The sequence below is a fragment of the Moschus berezovskii genome, chromosome 18, assembly GCF_049115385.1.
Source record: "Moschus berezovskii isolate FMDL1 chromosome 18, NW_MosBer_1.0, whole genome shotgun sequence".
Lineage (NCBI taxonomy): Eukaryota > Metazoa > Chordata > Mammalia > Artiodactyla > Moschidae > Moschus > Moschus berezovskii.
The window spans coordinates 75,126,806-75,150,704 of record NC_142477.1 but is presented as its reverse complement, the minus strand read 5'-3'; the positions used below and the strand labels follow the sequence as shown (position 1 = coordinate 75,150,704).

General features: G+C 36.5%; 1 protein-coding gene across 5 annotated transcripts in view; it reads left to right on the top strand.

The window, feature by feature from the left end:
- RANBP17 (RAN binding protein 17) overlaps positions 1-23,899 on the top strand; it is a 372,874-nt gene that overhangs the window by 98,581 nt on the left and 250,394 nt on the right. For all 5 annotated transcript variants that reach the window (XM_055421802.2, XM_055421801.2, XM_088827772.1 and 2 more), the window contains one exon: positions 10,001-10,136. In XM_055421802.2, coding sequence (XP_055277777.2) covers positions 10,001-10,136 — 136 coding nt within the window. The remainder of the gene's footprint in view (positions 1-10,000; positions 10,137-23,899) is intronic.

The following is a 23,899-nucleotide window of genomic DNA, read 5'->3' as shown; positions in this document are numbered from 1 at the left end:
GCTGAAGAGCTTTAAAAATTCTTTTGAGTCTGTGGGGACCAAACCAGCTTGTCAGTTTGGGCCTGCTGGTTCTCAGTTATAAGTTTATATAAAGGCTGGGCAAGTTCCCCATAACCCAGAATCCAAATGCCTGTTATGCCCAAGAATCCTCTCAATTGTTTTAAAGTCATAGGTAGAGGATGATTTAATATAGGTTTAACTCTAGAAAGCAACCTTCAAATCAGTGACTGAAAAATATTTGGCTCATTCAGAAATTTCAGACAATAAAGTATAAGGATAAGGCACTTAATATTTATATATCTTGAACAAGTCTCCATTTATCAATTGACTCTTTTTACACCCAAAATAGGAGTGTTCGTGGACTATATAGGATTATTATAGGGAATTAATAGCCCTTGTTCCTTTAAATTTTCCGTGATGGGTTTTAACCCTTCTAACCTTGGGCTTTAGTGGGTACTGCTTTTGATGTGGAAATAGGTGAGGATCTTTGAGCTTGATAACGACAGGAACAGCATTTTGTGTTCTACCCACAGTTTTTCTATCAGAGGGAAAGATTGTGGGCAGGAGGGAAAGGGGGTGACAGATGATAAAATTGTTGGATGGCATCACTGACTCATTAGACATAATTCTGAGCAAACCCCAGGAGATAGTGAAGGATGGGGAAGCCTGGTGTGCTGCAGTCCACGGGGTTGCAAGGAGCTGGACACGACTTAGTGACTGAACAACAACAAATTATAGTCATTCTTGGTTCTGTGCATAGCGGCTAAAAATTTGAGTTGCTCGGTGTACATTTTCACAGCTGAAGTTGAACAGATGGTATGTCTTCTTGTTTCAGCGCTCATACCATAAACGTGTCCTTTCTGCCTTCTGAGTTAAGTGCCGTATTTTTCATGCCTTGTCCTTTCTGTAAGTGGTCTCGCTATTTAAGACGTCCCTCTAGCATAGTGCTGAGGTGCTCTCTGGTGTCCCTAAGCACAAGAAGGCTGTAATGTGCCTTACAGAGAAAGTACATTTGCTAGGCAGGCTTTCTTCAGGTGCAAATTTTAGTGCTGTTGGCTGTGAGCGCAAAGTTAATGAATCAAAAATGTATTTTAACCAAGGTCCTTCTAGTCAAGGCTATGGTTTTTCCTGTGGTCATGTATGGATGTGAGAGTTGGACTGTGAAGAAAGCTGATCGCCGAAGAATGGATCCTTTTGAACTGTGGTGCTGGAGAAGACTCTTGAGAGTCCCTTGTACCGCAAGGAGATCCAGCCAGTCCATTCTAGAGGAGATCAATCCTGGGTGTTCATTGGAAGGACTGATGCTAAAGCTGAAACTGCAATACTTTGGCCACCTCATGTGACGAGTTGACTCACTGGAAGAGTCTGATGCTGGGAGGGCTTGAGGGTGGGAGGAGAAGGGGACGACAGAGAATGAGATGGCTGGATGGCATCACCAACTCAATGGACATGAGCTTGAGTGAACTCCGGGAGTTGGTGATGGACAGGGAGGCCTGGCGTGCTGTGATTCATGGGGTCGCAAAGAGTCGGACGCGACTGAGCGACTGAACTGAACTGAACTGAAGGTGTCTTTAAACAGAAACACATAAAACAGGTTATGTGTTGAGTAGCTGATGAAAATCCTGTGACCAGAGTTCTTCAGGAACCTATTCCTTTATTACCTCTAGGAGCAGTGGTTTTGAGCTAATTCAGTTTTTACAGCAATTGTATAGCACATAACTGCCGTAAATAATGAGAATCAATCATAAACGGTGGTGCCTTCCACACCTGGTTGCTCACTTTTACAGCTTTCCCCAGAGACCACATGGAACAGCTGTGTTTCAAAACAGTCCATCTTGGTGGTGGCAGGGGGATGGTTACTAAGAGCAAGCAGTTTATCTCATCATTTGTTTCTGTATCCCAGTTTTTAGGGGTTGAAGTCTACTCCTGGAGTGTTTAAGTTTTCTATGCTTCTTAGTTTTGTTCCTTGGCCCCTTTGAGGAGATGTTGAGCATGCCAGAGCTTCTGATGGTTCTGCTGGTTGGAGGTGGGGGCTGGCTGGAGCTATGGTAGACCTTTCCTCTCCCCTGAGTGAGGATTTATAACTTCAGGAACTGTATGAATCTTGGGGCTACAGGGCAAGTAGTTGAGCCCAGGGATGAGATGAGGTGCTGGTGGGGATGGTGGGTGTTTAAGCCAAGCAGATTCAAGGTGGGGTGTGTACCAGGACTTACATATTTTGTCTAGAAAAAAACATAAATATGTGTTCTAACATACTGAGATTTTAAATTAGATAAGAACTATGTTTTATGTAAAAATTTAAAATGTCAATTTCATATGAAGAAATTCCAAGTAACTAGAACTGTAATACTGTTTGCCTTCTGTGTATTATTGTTAGGTGATAACCATTGTAACTGCTGGGAAAACACTACAAAATTAGAAGTTCAGAAGTTCTTGCCAAAAATTTATGTTATTTTATCAGGAAAAGGTTGATATTCATAAAAACTTTCAATATCATGATAACGACATTTAAGACATGTTTAAAATTTCAAAATATGCTACTTTGAGTTAGCAAATGAGAATATTTGTGCTCATGCCACACAGTTCTAATTAAATAAAGATAATTTAATAGTTATTTCAGTTTCACTCATCATGACCAGAATATAAAGATTTTGAGAGATTTCCTAGGGTTTTGTCTTACCCTGTGCCCTCTTTGCTTTGCTAGGATTGCTTCTTTTAGGCACAGCCCTCTCAGTTAGAGCGCCCTCTGTTTCTCTGTGCTGTTCTCACCTGTTTGTCTCCCACTCACCCCTCATTATTCACTGAAGACTCTTGCAGCTAGCTGTGGTTTGCGCTCTGTCCCAGACTCTGCTGTGGTAGAGATAGGTCACTTCTCTCCTGTTCAGTAGTGCTGCTTCCTCTGCTCTACTCAGAAACATCCAGGGGCCTTTTCTGTCCCACAGGAGAGAAATTCCACAATCTCGGCCATGGCCCAGGGTGTACAGTGCCACTTCTCTGACCTTATTTCCTGTACTTTGTCATTCTATTCAGCTACATACACTGGCTTCCTTGGTGTTCTTTGAGTATTACTAATGTATTTTCACTTTAGGGGCTTTGTGCTTCCCTTCTGCTTGGAATGCTTTCTCCCAGATTTTATATAGGACTCTGTCACTTTAGTCAGGGCTGTATCCAGATGTCTCTCCCTCTTTTCACCTCCCTTTCCAAAATAACATCCTTACCCTACTCTATTTTTTCTTCTTAGTACTTACTATCTCTTAATGTTTAGTTGTTTATTTCACTAGAATAGGGAAGGAATAAGCTTTATCTGCTTTGTTCGCCCCTGTATTTTTATCTCCTCTGTGTGGCAGAACCTAAGAGTTTTCTCTTAATCTCTTGAGCAGTAGAAAAGTATTACACTCTTCTATAGATTACACTCTTGGCAGTTGCTCAATCATGTCTGACTCTTTGTGACCCCATGGACTATATTAACTTCCTAAGATACATTTTTTTTTTAACCTTAACTGAGCCCTCAGCATGGCTCAGTGATTCTGTGTTGTTTTAGTAATTCCTATCTTCTGATTACCAAACACTTATCGAGCTGGTTCTCTTGCAAGTTTTATCCCACATGTACCTCTAATTCAGTGACTAAAATTAAACTCATCTCTCCATCCGCTCCCAAACCTGCCTTTCTTCCTGTGTCTCATCACCGTCCACTCAATTGCCTAGGCTTAAATCCTGGAGTTCTTAACTTTTTCTTTTTTCTCTCACCAGCATCCATATGGTAATCAAATTCTATCAACTTCTACCTTCTACTTATCCTAGCTAGTTTCAATTATTTCTGTTGCCCTGCTATTTTAACTCCTGTCATCATTTACCTAAATTCATGCTGTAGTTTGAAATGGACACTTTGTTTCCTTTCTGGCTTTCAGAAACAAAGATCTGATTATGTCTGTGCTTTGCTTAAACTCTGCAATGACTTTCATTGCTGTTGGGATTAAAATTAATGTGGCTTGTCAGGCTCTTCATAGGCAGGGTCCTACCTGCCTTACCTCCTGCCACTGACAGCTTGATAGCCACATTGAACTTTTTTTCAGCTCTTAAATGAGTCACGCTTTTTTATTTTTCCCTGTCTAGATAACTACACACACTTTCCACTTTCTCTCTACACTCTCTGCTCTGTTCCATCCAAGAATGTCAGGAATTCTTGCTAATTTCTTCATAGTGTTTATTATAGCACTTGTCATTCCTTATTCTAATTATTTGTTTTATTGTCTTTCCCAGCATAGATTATAGATTTCTGGAGGACTGGGAATATATATGTTTTGCTCAGTGTTATTTTCTGAACTCCTAACATATACCTACCATTGCAGTAGGCCTTCAAGTATTTATTGACTACACAACTACTTATGTAATTGGATATAAGGAGAATGTAAAAGAGATAAAAGAGTTAATTTTCCAAAAATTCATTTCTTTATACTTGGAATGGTGTGCTTATACTTGCATCAAAGTTATTTAATGTATTTTGTATTTGTATTCCCTTCATGCTGCAAAGATAATTTAAGATAAAGGTAAAAATAAATGTAGGCCACTAAATTTAAACTGCAAGTGAATATTCAATAACCTAACCTAACATATATACAATACAAACTTTGGTGTTAAGCATTTGTTAGAGGTGGCCACAAATCTTTGAAGAGTACTATGGCAGAGCCTACTAGTTTTCTTGTATCTCTTCTTTCCTTCTTCTGCAGTAATAGAATACCTGAAATGTTTTGCTGGGCATTGCCACCTGAATAAAGACTAGATATACTGTGATCTCCTACATCTGGGTATGGTTAAGTGATTATATTCTGGGGCAATTGAATGTAAGTAAACGTGGTATGTGTAACATATATGCACATGGGTCTATCTGAAGAATCCATCTGAAACCATACAGGGACTGGTGAGTGAAGGCAAGTATCACAGCAGGACGGAGGGAACCTGCATCTTGATGCATGTGGCTCACTGGCTAGCTCTAGAGCATTGCCTCGGGTTTTGCTTGAGAGAGAAGCGTCTCTATTGTTTAAGCGATTGTCATTTTGGATTTCAGTCACTTGCAGCTGAACTTCCTGTATTAATGCAACTATCAAAGCTTATTTGACAAAAGGATCATGTGCCCCCCTGGGAACTTTTTCCTACTCTCCTACTTGGGGTATCATTGTCTCTGAAGCAAATGCAAATCACCAGCTTAATATGAGTTGTAAAGGCACCCCAGTCTTTTGGTTTCATGTCTTCCTCAGATTTTTGGAATGTATGCTGTTTAAAGGAAGTAAAAGTAAACAAGCAATTGCATAGACTCAGCAAAGAACTAGAGTAGGAAAAGGGAAGTCCTACTTGTAAAGAATTTAAAAGCAGGACTCTGTGGGAGAGGGTGAAGGTGGAATGATTGGAGAGAATGGAATTGTAGCATGTATATTATCATAAGTGACCAGTCCAGGTTCGACGCATAAATTTTCCTCTGTTCATTTCTTTGCATTTGTGCTTTTTTAATAAAATTCTTTTTTAGATATAAAAATAAATAAATAAAAGCAGGATATGCATTACTTAAAATCACCTGAATCCAAAGAATAAATACTTCTTTAGAAAAACAAACCTGGTTGATAATATGATTCTTAAATTTGATCTTTATTAAGCTTTCCTTCATAAATTTTAATAGCATTAAAGATATTTAGTGAAGTTACTTTTAAATAAGTAGCTTAATTTAGCTATTTAACTATAAAAATAGTTGCCAAGATATTATTTCATAACACTTTGGCAGTAAATACCAAGATTTATAAAGAAGTTCATTTTCTATAAACAAGATATTTTCTTCCTAGAACTCTTTGCTGGTAGGAAAAAGGACAGTAGTTGTATTTCAATGAAATATAAGTTTATATTCAAAATGAGATTATTAAAACTTGACATAGCCTTAATTTTATACTGTTTTAGAAAATTAATAATATGAAAAAATAGTTGGGCAAGATGTTTAGTGAGATAGATCAGTGGAATAAAATAAAATAGCCAGAAAGTAATACAAATTCACAAATGGACCTAATATATATGATAAGGGGTAATTAAAAATGGTGGGCAAAAATAGACTATATGAGAAACAAATGGGTGTTGAAGCAGCTGGGTAGTCATCTACAAAAAATGTTGAGCCATATCTCACAAGAGATGTTCAAGATTAAGTTCCAGTGTGTCACAGCAGTATATATAAGAAGATGAGATATAAAAACACTGCAGATTTGGGTAAGACATTGTTCTTATGCAAAATCCATAAGAGTTGTCTGAGCAGTAGGTTTTTCATTTAATAACTGAAAGGAAACAAGGTGATTGATGGCTAGAGTTTTAGAAACTGCATGTAATCGTTTAGTATAGAAGAACTGTACAAAAAAGATCTTCACGAGCAAGAGTCACGATAACGTGATCACTGACCTAGAGCCAGACATCTTGGAATGTGAGGTCAAGTGGGCCTTAGAAAGCATCAGTACGAACAAAGCTAGTGGTGGTGATGGAATTCCAGTTGAGCTATTTCAAATCTTGAAAGATGATGCTGTGAAAGTGCTGCACTCAATATGCCAGCAAATTTGGAAAACTCAGCAGTGGCCACAGGACTGGAAAAGGTCAGTCTTCATTCCAATCCCAAAGAAAGGCAATGCCAAAGAATGCTCAAACTACCGCACAATTGCACTCATCTCCCACGCTAGTAAAGTTATGCTCAAAATTCTCCAAGCCAGGCTTCAGCAATATGTGAACCGTGAACTCCCAGATGTTCAAGCAGGTTTTAGAAAAGGCAGAGGCACCAGAGATCAAATTGCCAACATCCGCTGGATCATGGAGAAAGCAAGAGAGTTCCAGAAAAAGATCTATTTCTGCTTCATAGACTATGCCAAAGCCTTTGACTGTGTGGATCACAATAAACTGTGGAACATTCTGAAAGAGATGGGAATCCCAGACCACCTGACCTGCCTCTTGAGAAACCTGTATGCAGGTCAGGAAGCAACAGTCAGAACTGTACATGGAACAACCGACTGGTTCCAAATAGGAAAAGGAGTGCGTCAAGGCTGTATATTGTCACCTTGCTTATTTAACTTATATGCAGAGTACATCATGAGGAATGCTGGGCTGGAAGAAGAACAAGCTGGAATCAAGATTGCTGGGAGAAATATCAATAACCTCAGATATGCAGATGACACTACCCTTATGGCAGAAAGTGAAGAGGAACTCAGAAGCCTCTTGATGAAAGTGAAAGAGGAGAGTGAAAAGGTTGGCTTGAAGCTTAATATTCAGAAAACAAAGATCATGGCATCTGGTCCCATCACTTCATGGGAAATAGATGGAAAAACAGTGGAAACAGTGTCAGACTTTATTTTATTGGGCTCCAAAATCACTGCAGATGCTGATTGCAGCCATGAAATTAAAAGACGCTTACTCCTTGGAAGGAAAGTTATGACCAACCTTGATAGTATATTAAAAAGCAGAGACATTACTTTGCCAACAAAGGTCCATCTAGTCAAGGCTATGGTCTTTCCCGTGGTCATGTATGGATGTGAGAGTTGGACTGTGAAGAAAGCTGATCGCTGAAGAATCGATGCTTTTGAACTATGGTGCTGGAGAAGACTCTTGAGAGTCCCTTATACTGCAAGGAGATCCAACCAGTCCATTCTAAGGGAGATCGATCCTGGGTGTTCATTGGAAGGACTGATGCTAAAGCTGAAACTGCAATACTTTGGCCACCTCATGCGACGAGTTGACTCACTGGAAAAGACTCTGATGCTGGGAAAGGTTGGGGGCGGGAGGAGAAGGGGACGGCCGAGAATGAGATGGCTGGATGGCATCACCGACTCTGTGGACATGAGTTTGAGTGAACTCCGGGAGTTGGTGATGGATAGGGAGGCCTGGCGTGCTGTGATTCATGGGGTCGCGGAGAGTCGGACACGACTGAGCGACTGAACTGAATCTTTTAGTAATTAAAAATTATAATGAATTGTTAAGAAAGACACCTTAGTGAAACCCTAAGGAATAAAAGGGATTGAATGAAGAGCACAGATGATGGACACAAGGAGGTCTCCTGGTATGCATAACATTAGTTGTTATGAGATTAAAAAATAATAAATATTAGAGATACCATTTTTTCAGATTCCAGTAAGTTCTAAAGTTTAGTATCATTCTGAATTATCTATGTGTATCTGATGCTAAAGCTGAAACTCCAGTACTTTGGCCACCTCATGCCACGAGTTGACTCACTGGAAAAGAGTCTGATGCACGGAGGGATTGGGGATGGGAGGAGACGGGGACGACAGAGAATGAGATGGCTGGATGGCATCACTGACTCGATGGACATGAGTTTGAGTGAACTTCGGGAGTTGGTGATGGACAGGGAGGCCTGGTGTGCTGTGATTTGTGATTCATGGGGTTGCAAAGAGTCGGACACGACTGAGTGACTAAACTGAACTGAACTGAACTGAATAGACACTATCCTTCACTGGTGACGGGAGTATCAGTTATTTCAATTTCATTGGAAGGCAGCTTCATTGGAATAGCTATCAGAATTATAAATTCATACTCTTTAAGCCAATAATTTGACTTTTCCTCTAAGGTTTATATTATAACTGGAAATGTGTGGAATGATGTGTTAAAGATTGTGAATTGCAGCATTTTTGTAACAGCAAAATATTATTGGCAACTTTAGTGTCCATCAGAATGTTGAAAATAATATGGTTAATGGCAGCCCACTCCACTATTCCTGCCTGGAAAATCTCATGGACAGAGGAGCCTGGCAGGCTACAATCTATGGGGTCACTAAAGAGTCAGACATGACTTAGTGACTGAGCACACATGGTCATATAATGGAACGTTAAACAGCTGTAAAAAGAGAATACGGAAGTTCTTTATATCTGACATGAAAATCTATAAGGTAAATGAAGAAAGCTAGGTTAAACAGTATAACAGTGTATGCGTCATGTGTGTAAAGAGTTGGGAGGAGAATAACTAGTCATATTTGCCTGTACATACATTTAAAAGGTCTCTGGAATGACACAAACTGTTGACAGTGTGTGTGTGTATGTTCTTGTGTGCATACATGGATGGAAGTGGATGGGTTATGGATGGACCCAGTTGCCTTGTACAATGAAAAAAAACTAGATACTATTTCCTCCACAACTTCTATTTCTGTCTCTTAAAAATTTTCTTATGGTATGCTGATTTTGTTAGCACCAGGCATTTGGCAGCCGTTCTTTGGGAAATTTTAATGAAAATAGATAACAGAAGGAATTTTTTTTTTTTTTTTTTTGCGGGGGAAGGTGGGGGAAAATCCTAGGCTAAACTTTTTATTCTAATAAGTTTTTCTTTAGGAAATTTAACTTAGCCTTTAGTTCATTTATGATTTTTGATATAATTGCATACTTATATTAAAAATGTTTGATTTTGTTAAGATCATCTTGTAATTTATTTCAGGTAAAATTTTTATTACTCATTAAGAAAGTGATATAGCTTGATGGGTATACCTCTTAATTTCTTTTTTTGTACTTTGAACCATGTGAGCTCAAAATATATGGTTTGATGAAAATGTGTTGTAATGAAAAAATACAAAATTACGCATTCAATATCACTCTCTTACTAAAATGTTTTATAAATATATATGTTTTTATACATATTTAAGTTAATATCTATGTTTATATGATATATAATGGTAGGTATTTACCATATAGATGTTATGTATTTATATGTATATCACATGTATTTATATATAAAATTTAGTAAATTAATGATTGTATGTCTATGTAGGTTTCTAGGCATGTATCTGTATGTGTTAGGAAAAAAGTATAGAAGGAATTTACCAGATTGTAGTATCTGTTAGTGTAGGATTTCAGATGATTTTTGAAATATTTTCTTTATAAGCATTTGTATTTTTTCACTTTTTATATTATTTAAACTTGTTGATAAATGTTTTAATATTATTTCTCTAAGAATTTTTACTGAAGCCATTTTTTTCCTTCATGAAAAGAGTTTTTCAGCTTATATCTTTAATGGATACCGGATTGCCTCAGTGTTCTAATGAGAAAATAGAACTTGCAATTCTGTGGTTCTTGGATCAGTTTCGTAAAACATATGTTGGTGATCAACTTCAAAGAACCTCAAAGGTAGGTTTTTACTAGAGATTAAAACTAGTATTATTGAAGAAAAAATGTTCACATGTGACACCTTTAAGCTGAATGATATATTTGAGCAGTTTCTACATAAAAAATTAATTGATCAATTGAAGTCAGTTGATCATTTGCTATTAAAGGAAATGTGAGATTGCTTGTCTTATGCTTAGATTTGCCATTGTCTTTGAAGATTGATTGGCAGTTAGTGAATATTTTTTATGTAGTTAGTCATTAAATAGTTAAGGTTAAAACACCATACTGAATTTTGCCTTATTGTATTGTATTTCAAGGTTTAAAACATAAGATTTACTCTTTTAGTAGTTCTGAGAGGTATTTGTTTTGATATTTATTTACATGATTTCTAGCTTATTTTCCACTCATTCCTCAGCATTTGTACATGATAAATGATGAAGACAAGAAGAGTAAGAAGACAAGCCTTTGAGAGGCCACAATTAACCTGCCTTAGTGAAGGGAACACTTGTACTCTGCTAGTTGAAAGTTTTAGCTTGATGTTTGGATAAATTGACCTTAAGGCAATAAGGTGTTATTGAAGGCGTTTATGTGAACCTAACCAGATATTTAGTACTACTGTGACACTTGAGTAAGATTCATGAGGTTTTTTTTTTTTTCCTTCCCCAAATCCTTCTCTGTAGTAAGTCCTAAGAATATTCTTACTTCCTTTGTATTTGTGGTTTGTATTAGTAATGTTGAGAGATTAAGTTCTAGAAGTAGCTTTTTATATTGGACTGAGCTTTTTTGTCCTTGGAAAATTTAGTTGAACCTTCAGTTCATTTATGGTTTTCTCTTAATAGTAGTTGTATAGTAGTTTGAGAAGTATTTGATTTTGTTAAGATCATCCTTTAGTTTATTTCAGGTAAAGTTTTGTTTGCTTTTCAAAAAAGTGATATAGTTTGATACTTTCTTTGTCAAATATACTGTGATATTTTATTGCTGTTTCAGGATTTTTTTTTGTTCAGGATTAATATTAATGAAAATTTTCTTAGAATTAACCTAATACTGAATGAGACCACTAGGGAGAAAGAGGAGTAGCTAGATATAACTGTTTTAGGTTGACAATAAGACAAAGGAGAATCAGACAGAAATTATATGGTATGAAATTTATACACATGGAATTATGATAAATTGTCAGGTTTTAAATGTACCCAGAGAGTTTGTATTTTGCTTTTGCAGAAGTGAATACACTGGAAATACTACTTATCTAATATCCATTTGGTCTGGGTTTTAAATCAAAACAGTGTAATATAGAGTGGAAAAGCCTTCAAATTATTGTGGGGCTTCCCTGGTGGCTCAGACGGTAAAGTGTCTGCCTGCAATGCAGGAGACCTGGGTTCAGTCCCTGGGTCAGGGAAGATCCCCTGGAGAAGGAAATGTCAACCCACTCTAGTACTCTTGTCTGGAAAATTCCATGGATGAAGGAGCCTGGTAGGCTACAGTCCATGGGATGGCAAAGAGTCGGACATGACTGAGCAAATTCTCTGGTTCACCGGATTCTGTAGGGCATACACAGATTTCATGTGACTGTAGCTCTATGGGTTAAAGGCATACAGGAATTCTCAGGACCTCCAGACCAAGGTCCTGTGACCTTGGTCTTTACTCCTGTGACCAAGGTCAGTGTCAAAACAAATAATCTTAAAGCTTCCTGGATTCCTGTACCTCCCTGGGCTGTTGACCTTGTGACCATCGCTGTACAGTCAGGAAGCCCAGAGCAAAGAAGAAAGATTCTCTGTAATCTTGGATGAGTCTTGTGACCTAGCCAGTGTTTAGGTGGGCATGGTCTTAATTATTCTCCAGTATTTGCTGCTACTGTGGCAGGATTGACCTTAGCAAGACATGAAAAGTGGGAGATGGTTGTGTTGATATACAGTTGATTGATTTTCCCAAAGAAATGGGAGATCTAGATTTTTATATAGAACCATTTTCTCTCTTGACAGCTTTACTGGTTTATAATTGGAATAATCTGCACTTACTTAAACTGTGGGGTGTCCTGGGTAATTCAGTAGTAAAGAATCTGCCTGCCAAGCAGGGGACCACAGGTTCAGTCCCTGAGTCAAGTAAATCCCTTGGAGAAGGAAGTGGCAACCCACTCCAGTATTCTTTCCTGCCTGCCTGCCAAGCAGGGGACCACAGGTTCAGTCCCTGAGTCAAGTAGATCCCTTGGAGAAGGAAGTGGCAACCCACTCCAGTATTCTTTCCTGGAGAATCTCCTGGACAGAGGAGCCTGCTGGGCTACAGTCCATGGGGTCGCATAAGAGTCAGGCACAATTTAGTGACTAAACAACTGTCTTCTAAAATGCTCTCTACCTACTTTTCTATTTTGAGAAAAAATGACTTTGAACTCTAAGTTTCTGCATTGCTCTTACTTCCTATGTTTGTTCTGTCTCCTAATCTTATTGATTTTTTTTTTCAAATATCTCTCAGTTCCATTCCTTTCTCAAGCCCCTTCTTTTTTATCCTTGTTATTACTGCTTGTCATTTTTCACTAGATTTCAGAAGTCTTTTGGTTTTACTCTGTGTTTCCTTTTTGCCTCCTTCCAATCCATTTTCTATACTGCCACCAGAGTAATCTTTTCTTTGGTAGAAAGAGAGAATAGTGTAATGAATCTTCCAGTTTTGTCAAATATGAATGCTTTGTCACATTTGCTTCAGATCTATATATTTCAAAATTAAACATTAAAAACATATTGATCTGATTCTGTTCTTCTCACTTCTTGCTCAGAAATATTCACTACCCTAAACTTAGTGTTACTTTCAGGCATGATTTTGTTCTTTCACATATTTTTATATATTTGTTAATAAAACATAGTATTATTAACTTTATAGAAAATTATTAGGTAATAACTTGCCTTTTTTGATCAACATTGTTTTGGAGATTTATCTATGATGATATATACAGTTTTAATTATTTTAATTAATAAATATAGTACTGTGATATATTACTGTAATAATTGAATATAGTACTGTAATATATTACTGTGCCATTATATATTCATTTTTTCTGTTATTATGTGTTGAGTATTTCCAATTTTAATGTTTACCAAAACGTTGCAGTATGTACTCTTAATACCTCTTTCCTCACGCATATGTGTAAGTTTCTCGAAGGTAAAAATACTAAGATTGGAATTGCTGGGTTGTAGAATGTTCATTATCTTCAGCTTTACAAGATAATGTCAAGTCGTCCTCCTAAGTGTCGTAACAGTTTATTCTTCCTCCCCAGCAGAGTAGGTATGTGTTGCTCTATATTGTCATAATACTTGCTTTTGTCAGTCCTTACATTTTGCCAATCATTACGAAATACATTTCTTCACGTGCCATTTCTTTGCTTAAAATTTACGATTTTCCATTATTTACAAAATAAATTTCTTCTATGGTCAAACTTCACTTACGTTTGCAACTTTTTCGTTTGATACTACGTTCTCCTCTATGCATGATGTAACTGTGCTGCTGAATGTTTTCCACTTGTATATTTTAATTATCCAATGAATATTAATAACTGAATGCAGAGTTCCAGAGAATAGCAAGGAGAGATAAGGCCTTTTTAAATGAACAATGCAAAGAGGTAGAGAAAAGCAATAAAAAGGGAAAGACAAAAGATCTCTTCAAGAAGACTGGAGCTATAGAGGGAACATTTCGTGCAAAGATGGGCACAGTAAGGGACAGAAATGGTAAAGACCTAACGGAAACAGAAGACATTAAGAAGATGTGGCAAGAATACATAGAACTGTAGAAAAGAGGTCTTCATGACGGGTGTGGTCACTCAGCTGGAGCAAGCATTCTAGAGTGTGAGGTCAAGAGGGCCTTGGGAGGCATTCCTGCGAACACAGCTAGAGGTGATGGGATTCCGTTTGAGCTGTTTATTTAAAGCCCTAAAAGGTGATGCTGTTAAAGAGCTGTACTCAATATGTCAGCAAATTTGGAAAACTCAGCAGTGGCCACCGGGCTGGAAAAGGTCAATTCTCATTCCAATCCCAAAGAAGAACAGTGGAAGAAAGAATGTTCAAACTACTGTACGTTTGTGCTCTTTTTGCATGCTAGTAAGGTTATGCTCAAAATCTTTCAAGCTAGGTTTTAGCAGTACATGAACTGAGAACTTCCACATGTACAACCAGGGTTTAGAATAGGCAGAGGAACCAGAGATCAAATTGCCAAAATCCATTGGATCATAGAAGAAGCAAGGCAATTAAAAAAAAGACCCACTTCTGCTTCATTGACTACATTAAAGCCTTTGACTGTGTGGATCACAGCAAACTGTGGAAAATTCTTAAAAGATATGGGAATACCTGACCACCTTACCTGCCTCCTGAGAAATCTGTATGCGATCAAGAATCATCAGTTAAAACCGGATGTGGAACAGCGGACTGGTTCCAAATTGGGAAAGAAGTATGACAAGGCTGTATACTATCACCTTGCTTATTTAACTTATATGCACAGTACATTATGCAAAATGCTGGGCTGGATGAAACACAGGCTGGAATCAAGATTGCCAGGAGAAATATCAACATCCTCAGTGTGCAGATGATACTACTCCAGTGGCAGATAGTGAAGAGTAACTAGAGAGCCTCTTGATAAGGGTGAAAGAGAGAATGAAAAAACTGGCTTAAAACTCAACATTCAGAAAACTACGGTAGTGGCATCTGGTCCCATCACTTCATGGCAAATAGAGGGGGGAAGAAGTGGAAGCAGTGACTAATTTTATTTTCTTGGGCTCCAGAATCACTGCAGACAGTGACTGTATCCATGAAAGTAAGAGACGCTCCTTGGAAGAAAAGCCATGACAAACCTGACAGTGTTTTATAAAGCAGAGACATCACTTTGCCAACAATGGTCCATATAGTCAAAGCTATTGTTTTTCCAGTAGTCTTGTATGGTTGAGAGTTGGACTGTAAAGAAGGCTAAGTGCCGAAGAATTGATGCTTTCAAACTGTGGTGCTGGAGAAGACTCTTGAGAGCCCTGTAGACAGCAAGGAGATCAAAGCAGTCAATCCTAAAGGAAATAAACCCTGAATATTCATTGGGACTGATAGTGAGGCTGAAGCTCCAGTACTTTGGCCATGTGCTGCAAAGAACCAACTCACTGGAAAAGACCCTGATGCTCGGAAAGATTGAGGGCAGGAAGAGAAGGGGACGACCGAGGATGAGATGATTGTATGGCTTCACTGACTCAATAGATGTGAGTTTGAGTAAACTCCATGAGATAGTGAAGGGCAGGGAAGCCTGGCATGCTGTAGTTCATGAGGTTGCAGAGTCAGACATGACTTAGTGACTGAACAACAATTTATTCAAGCCATCCCTACCCATAAACATCAATTTTACTTTTGTTGGTTACAAAATTGCACCAAAAGTTGAATTCAGAATGTTAGTTAAAACGTGGTCATTTAATCTTGGAATGTATTTTCCTTTAAAAATAGATCTACAAAGGATTATTATTTAACCAATGACACTGATAAGCTCTATTTTTAGTAGAAAGTTCCTGAATTCTGGCCTCCTAAACTAGGACACCAGAAATTGAGGAGGGAGCAGGTTCCCTTTCCCTCTTTGGATTTAAATTTTCAAATTGGCAAGTTAGTCTTAAGAGTTTTTCTCTGCCTTTTTTTACTCCCAGTTTTGACATCCTATACAGTCAGTCACCACCAGAGGGATTTTCGTCTCTAAAATGGCCTGTGCCTCTCTTTTCTCCATCACCATACTACATGCAGCAACACATGCACTTGGGAGCAAACAAGTGCACACCTCACAGATTTGCTTTTTCCCCAGATAGTTGGCATCTGCTAGGTGTCAAGAGGGAAGAATCTCAATTAATTGTATGGGTGAATTATCCTTGAAAGGATTTGCCATTTCTAAAGAAGATATTAGTGCTAAAGAATTTCTAGTAGTATAACAAAGTGAAGTAAGTGAAAAATCAGGCTGTTTGAGGTAGTTACTTAGACTGAGGCATTATATGGTCTGGAATACACTTTCTGGTTATTTCTGCCTCCATCTCCCTTTTTTGCCTTTATCCTCCTGAATCAGCTGTTTACTAAAAAAATTCAAATTACGTTTCAGGAAGGTTCTCAGGGCATTGTTATGAAGCTAAAGGGAATGAGGGCAGCATAGTAATTTATAAATAAGTGACCATACATTCAGGTTTGCCTAGAATTGTCTCAGTTCACACTTGTGTGTGTGCTAAGTTGCTTTAGTTGTGTCTGACTCTCTGCGATGCTATGGAGTGTGGCCTGCCAGTCTCCTCTGTCCGTGGAATTCTCCAGGCTAGAATACTGGAGTGGGTTGCCATGCCCTTCTCAAGGGGATCTTCCCGGGGCAGGGATCGAACCCCTTTCTTATGTCTCACTGCATTGGCAAGCGGATTCTTTACCACTGTCGCCATCTGAGAAATGATCACACTTGTTGCACTGGCATAACTGATAGTTAATTGATCCACTTTTCATTCCCCAAAGTGTCCCTGTTTGGCTAAGGTATATGATCACTCTATTTATAAGTCATATGTTCTTAGATAAGATATTGTAGTAATTCATAAATGGGAAATAACTTCATTAAGGCCAGGCAAGTGATCCTCCTCTTTTGATCCTCTCACTCTCCATACCTGAGTAAAAGCCTTTTTTATAATCATTGTGATATATCAGCACATTGTCTCCTTGTAATTCTATGGAATAACATGGAATTTGCACTAAGACAGTAAGTGCCTCTTGATGTATTTTCAAGTTATCTAAAATAGAAGTAAGAACATTTCAGCTTTAAGGCATTATCTTTCTTTTTGGATTTTGAAATTGTGTTTTGTAATTGCTCTACCTGTTGCCAAGCTTTTTTCCTGTTGAGTACCACATGAAGCAGCAGATGGCATTCTCTCTCTACAATTGTTAGATCCTTCTGTGTAGAATGTTTCTAACAGCTAAGGGTAAATTGAGCAGGAAAGCACTTGAATAATGAAATAAAAACATATCGTGATATTAACTTGACTGCTGTTAAGTGCAATCTAGTGTTGAAATAATGTACTTGCTGCTTTTCCAGGTAACTTGGATATATTTTTCAGTTTTTTGTAAAACAGTGTTTCTGTTTATATTTAACAACATAGTTTTAAGGAAAGGTATTTAAGAAATCACAGAAAACTGTTTTGTACATAGGATTTTCACTTTGGTGAAAAATAAGCAACTTTAAAACATTTAGATAGTAGGCATTTAACATTAAAAAGTATTCTCTAGTGTAACAGGTATGTCATCGTGCAGGTTATAGGGGAGAGAAAGTACCTTCAAAAGTTAAGATTGTCTTTTGAAGTTTGAATGTTAGAGAATGATGATCACTGACTTAAGGGATTTTTTTTTCTGCTGAGTGTTTTAAAAGACTTTAAAAAAGTTTTTGAACTTTCATTTTGAGCTGCTTTCACATTTCCTGTATAAATATATCACGATAATTTGTCCTTGTGATAGAGTGTTATTAGAGCTAGCTACATTTTCCTTCTTGGATTATGGTTAGTACTTATAGTCGTAGTTAATGCTTATACCACTGGATTGTTTTATTGCTCTCGGATTTGTTATTTCAATTGCCATATACGTCTAATACATATATATCAGAATTCAGATGGACACTTTAAAAAAATATATGGTTTTTCTATATCCATTCCTACTTAATTCAACTTACATGATAATATTTATTAACTATTGAAAAACACGTCCTGTGTCTCTGCTTAACAGAACGTTGAGCAAAGTAGTCTAAGGCCTAATTATTTTTTTAATGTTTTTGCTTTATAAATGGGTTGCCAAGTGTTACTTGGCACTCTACTCCCGAAGTGCATTTAAGTGTTGATTCAAGAGCATTAAGTACCAGACAAGGAAGTTTGCAGCACAAAAATCTGAAGTTAAAATCTTAGCAGCTGTTAATAATTGAAATTATGATGTAATTTGGAGAAGTATAGGATTTAAATTGGAAAAATAATGGGCTTGCTTTATTATTTTTAAACTGACTCCTGTGTGTTATTTTAAGGCTTCCTAGGTGGTGCTAGTGGTAAAGAACCCACCTGCCAGTGCAGGAGATTTTAGAGATGTGGGTTCGATCCCTGGGTCAGGAAGATCCCCTGGAGAAGGAAATGGCAACCCACTCTAGTAGTCTTGCCTGGAGAATCCCATGGACAGAGGCGCTTGGCGGGCTATAGTCCATGGGGTTGCAAAGAGTCAGACGTGACCTAAGCAGCTTGGCATGCCATGTATTGTTTATCATGCCTGATCACATATACCATTGTTTGGCGTCTGCACTCCTGTTATCCTTTACACACACACGCCACAAAGCCGTATTGTCGCCCTTGTGATCTATATTATGCAACGTCCTGTAATGCAAAGACAATGATGATTTGTAAAAACTTACTAAAAGTATGTGGTTACACACAGAGTATCTTAAATCTTTATTTTTCCCATTTGTTTTAAATGGTTGTAAATTCTGAAGCATTTATAGAGTTTAACATTTGTGGACAAAATGCACAAAGTGAGATTCCATGTGCATTTGGATTATGAATTGGATTATTTTGGCTTGTTCTCCTTATTAGTGCTTCACAAGTAAGGCAGAAGGTAATACTTTCTTTTGGTGTTGATTTTTCTGCCTCAGATACATTTATCCTCTCATCTTTTGATGTTTGAAATTCTTCTAGATTCTAAGAAATTGTTATGATAAAAATAACAAATGAAATATGTGGATGTGATTAAGATGTATCCTTGAAGAGTTTTCAGCACTAAAGAACAGTCGGTTTAAAAATGTTTTAGTTTTTAAATTTTACAACTCAGAAATTTCTCTTCTCCCCACATCGGTCTATAGTTTTTCTAACTAGGCATTGGGTCTTGTGGAAATCATACACGAGTTGATCTTTTCCTGCAAATCAAAAGGTGAGGCATGCCAATCTACTGCATTTATATTAGAAATGTATTCACCTGTGATAATATTGCTAAAATTGGTTATGTTCTTTATTATTTAGTGTCAAAGTAGTTATCAATGGGAATCTCCTCTTCATTCCAGAAAGTATCTTCTTTTCTTCTGTAGATAATTGCTTCAAGTAGCTTGCTTAAAGGCAATCAGAATGACAGGGGATCCATCCTACTCCTGATGCATAAATCCTGAAGCTGTGTAATATTTGTAAATCATCCATCCCACATCTTTGTTTCTTTTAGCTTCAAGGAATGCTTAGCACCTTTTATATATCATAATGACTTGATAACTGGAATGATAAAAAAAGTCATCTTAGCTACAAGATTGTAAATAAATATGGTTAAAAATATTTCCAAAAGAGTCTTAGGCTTTAAGATGGTGATTCTATATTGTCAGATGTTTTCTACAGATTTAAATGAGGAGTACTGTGAATTACTTTTGATCATTTATTTAATAATTTTTTAAAAGTTCTTTATATTAATTACTTAATCATTTATTTACTGACATGTTATGCTTTTTTTGTAGCATAAATCTGAAAAAGTATTTTGAAGACATGTTAGTATTTGAAGAATAGATATGTTTAGCCTGAGAATGAGCCTAATATTAAGTGGTTAAACCTTTTAATAATATATTCACGTGTGGCTTATATTTTTCTTCCTCAAATATATTGTTTTCTGCTAATTCATGTTCTTATATGGTAAACAGGATGGAAAATTTACAAGGAAAGCTTATTAAAAAACATACATGAATGATAAACCAGAATTGCAGGCTGTTTATTAATTTATACATATATATAGTGTGATTAAAATGATGAAAAATAGTCAAAAATAAATATTAGAAAAGATAGAAGAAATATAATAAAAATGGCTATTAATATTTGAATAGCAGGAATTTTTTTTAATAGTTTCAGATTTTTACTACCGGTTGTATTATATATATCTGGGAAATCTAGTAAAGTTCAGTTGAACATGCTTAAATATGCTTGTCTATGTCTGAATGACACTGTCTTTTTTCAAATGATAGTTTTGGGCAACAATTTAATGCAGAGCATTATAGGCAAGTTATTGGATGAATTTGTTTAAATGTGTTGTCAAAAATTATTCTCTCTATATATTCTAAGTCATATAAATTTAGTTTCTACTATATATAGATGGATGGAGTGTGCATTTACTAGATTCCTACTAATTTTAGAGAATATGTGTGCTTATATTCCTGCTTAATTCTGTCAAATTAGCTACCTCCAAGTTATGTAATGTTACATCTCTTACTACCATGTGGCAGTAAAACAGATAAATAGAAACGTCAGTAGCATGGATTATAAGAGTTAATGTTTATATTTCATCTGGTACATTTATTTTTTCTTTCTGTGGAAAGGCCAAAAAAATTTTTTTTAGCTTAAACAAAGGATAAATGAGCATTCTGAATAAGGCTCCTTTACTGTCCTCATGATTAATGATCACTGAACACTTTTGAAAGATTAGCATTTTTCAGAGCTGCTAAAAAAATATACTGTTTTATTTAATTACAAGAAAGTAAAGGCTCTTCACACTGACAGGTGGTGGAAATTAGCAGGCAGTTTTGAAATTCTGCTGTGCACAAGAAATTAGATCTCATTTTAATTCTGCTTTTCTCAACTAGCAAATGAGGTTAATGCCATACATATTCAGCTGATATGGATGAAGAAATTGATATAAAGTAGATCAACATAGCTACAGGGCTAGATTAATTTATAGGTAAAGAGGCAGTGATAAATGAAAGTAATGTAGTAGTGGTCACTAAACTCCTCTGCCATGAGGGATTCAATAGCGTTAGTTGCTCATTAAAGGCATTGTCAGGGTGCATCAAATAGAAATTTGAAAAGGAATAGCCAACTAACCCCTAATTATCAAAATACAGAAAATACTAATTATACCTTAATTAGCTTTTCTTTTAATGTACTGAAATTTGTTACTTTTTGTGTGGCACAAATGGATAGTTATATCAACAATAAATAGGTTGTTTTAATAACTTTCTTTTACCGCTGGGAAAACTACACTCCAATTTTTAATATGCAATAATGCTTCTCTCTAGCCTGTAGGAGATGAAAATTATTAAGTAGCTTTATTTTTTTGAAGATTTTACAGCAGCTTTGGGAAGAATTAGTTCACTATGCATCAATTACTTTTAATTGAACTGAATATTTTTCACATTGTACCAAATGCCTCTCATTTAAGTTTAGCAGTTAGAGTTTAAGAAAGCATCATAATGAGAACTATATATGTCCTCTGTCACATGTTGTAATAAGATAAAGATGATTATTTATTTTGAATTTTTAAAAAATCAATTCAATTAGAAATTATAAGGTAGTCAGTCACCTTATTTATTTCTGGTAGTCAGTGTTAGAGAAATAGAGCTAAATGTATTTTAGAAACTTGACTTATGATTTGTTTTCTTACCCAAAATAAGGTAGCTATCAAACAATGCAGCTGAGAACGGATTTTTCTATTTGGAATAAAGATGAAGTGTTGTAGTGGGAAGCAGCTTAGACTTTTAGTCAAATAGACCTTGAGCCTGATCTGTGCCCCTCGTACTAACCTTGAAAAACACATTAACTTTTCTACCTATCAGTTTCCTCACCTTATTGCGAGGATGAAGTAAGATACGTGAGAAGAATTTGGATAGAATTTAATACAGTGCAGATACTTGAAAGAAAAAAAATGTCTGTTTTTAAAGAATTATCTCTATAAATTTATGTAATGGGGAAATTCTCCTTGAAACAATTAAATGTAATCAAGTCTTTAAAATATATCATTTCTGATCTTTTTTTTGGAATTTGGCTGATTTATCACAGATTGATTTTTTGTGTGTGGAGAATTTGGAAATAGTTTGACTGGGGCAAGTTGTTACAGTCATTATAATATTGGCAAATAATCTAAGTTCATGTTTTTTTTCCTATTGCTGGGCAGAACTTAAAACCGAACAGTCTGATTCTGAAACCCTCTAGAAGGAGACAAAAGTGTGACTTCTGGCCTAAATCAAATCTATAATTTGTTCAAAAATCTCTATTTTCTATTTACTTGCTTTTGATACTTGTGTTGGATTTGTGTTTCCTATTCCCTCTTTTGCTTTTCCTCTTTTGGGGTCATAGTCATTCAGTATACTGACCATTAACTAGGTCTGTGACGCTAAACTCCAATTTTGTTTTCATTATAAGTAAAATAAAAAAATAATATTCATTGGTCTTTTGGGTAACAAATTATATCAGTATGTTATGTCAATATCAATTACTTTGTCTCTTTCGTTAAAAAAAATCAGATAATAATTCAAATAGGAATAAAAGAATGGATCACCAGAAGAGAAGAGAGCAAGAAGAGCATTTTACAATTGATCAAGATATGGATTCTGGTACTACCTTGAAACCTAAGAACTGTCAGCCTATGTTTTAGAATTATGAATGGTCACTAAATGACTATATGTGAAAGTAAGTTGTAAACTGAAGCATTGTAGATATCACCATATTACATGAAAAATGACAGTACTACCTTTCACTTGCTCAGTTGTGTCTGACTGTTTGCAGCCCCTTGGATTGGAGTCCAGCAGGCTCCTTTTCACCTGCTTACCTGCTTTCAAACTAACCAAAAAAAATTCAAGTGTGATTGTGATGAGAAGGAAAATGGATGGCTTTGTTTTCATGAAGGGTTTAAGAGAGTGAGAAAGAATGTCAGAATGGAAGAAAGGAGGTAAGATTTTTATGTTCATCAGGAGAGGAAAGGATTTGAGAGGTTAAAAATAGGGACTTAAGCAGTGGAGAAGGAAATGGCAACCCACTCCAGTGTTCTTGCCTGGAGAATCCCAGGGACGGGGGAGCCTGGTGGGCTGCTGTCTATGGGGTCGCACAGAGTCAGACACGACTGAAGCGACTTAGCAGCAGCAGCAGCAAGCAGTGGTCTCAAACTGAGACCCCAAATCAAGAGCAATAGTCTGCGTGAAAACCTGTTGGAAATGCAAATTTGGGGGCCTTTCTAGTGCCTTACTTACTGAATGTGGTGCTCTGGGGGTGGACTCCAGCAATCTTTGTTGTCAAAGGCTCTTCGGGTGATTCTGATGTTCACTGAAGTTTGAGAACCACTCAAACTTCTTTGCATGAAGACAGATGCTAATTTTTTTTTATCATCATAAAGACCTAGATTGTAACTTATCCCCATCCCAGTCCCTTTCATCCTGAATGTGTACTCTTTTCTTGCTTTTATTTTAACCCAGTCTCTAAAGAAGGTAAGGGGTAAATGACCACTAGTCCATTATCTGTTACACATTGTGCTAAAATAATCTAGGAGAGTGTGTAAGTCAATAGGACCTACTTTCTCCTCTCCTAAGAACTAAAATGTATACTTTGTTATATAAGGTACATATGTAATAAATTATGAGTATTCCTAATGTTATTCCTATTTTCAGCATTTCTTTTCATATTATAATTAATGCTGAAATGAACATTTTTCTTAAAGGATATATTTTTAAAGATAAAGTTATTTTTAAGTAAAATTTCTCTTAATATACTTATTTTTTAAAAAGAAGAAAACTACAATCTAAATTAATGGCTTGAACATAGTTCTCTCAAGTGTTGTGACTCTTCCCTCTTCTTGGCATTTTATATGTATTATATTGTTGGTGATCTATGGGCTCATTAATTCTAAGAAATGTTCTTCAGATACTGTAGCAAGATTAGGTCAGAAGTCACTCTCTTTTCTGCTTCTAGAATCACATAGTTTGGATTTAATTTCCAGTCCTGTCTCATAATATTCTTGTGATTTTTGTTGAATACATAAACTTTAAGTCATTCTTTTTTCATCTAGAAAATG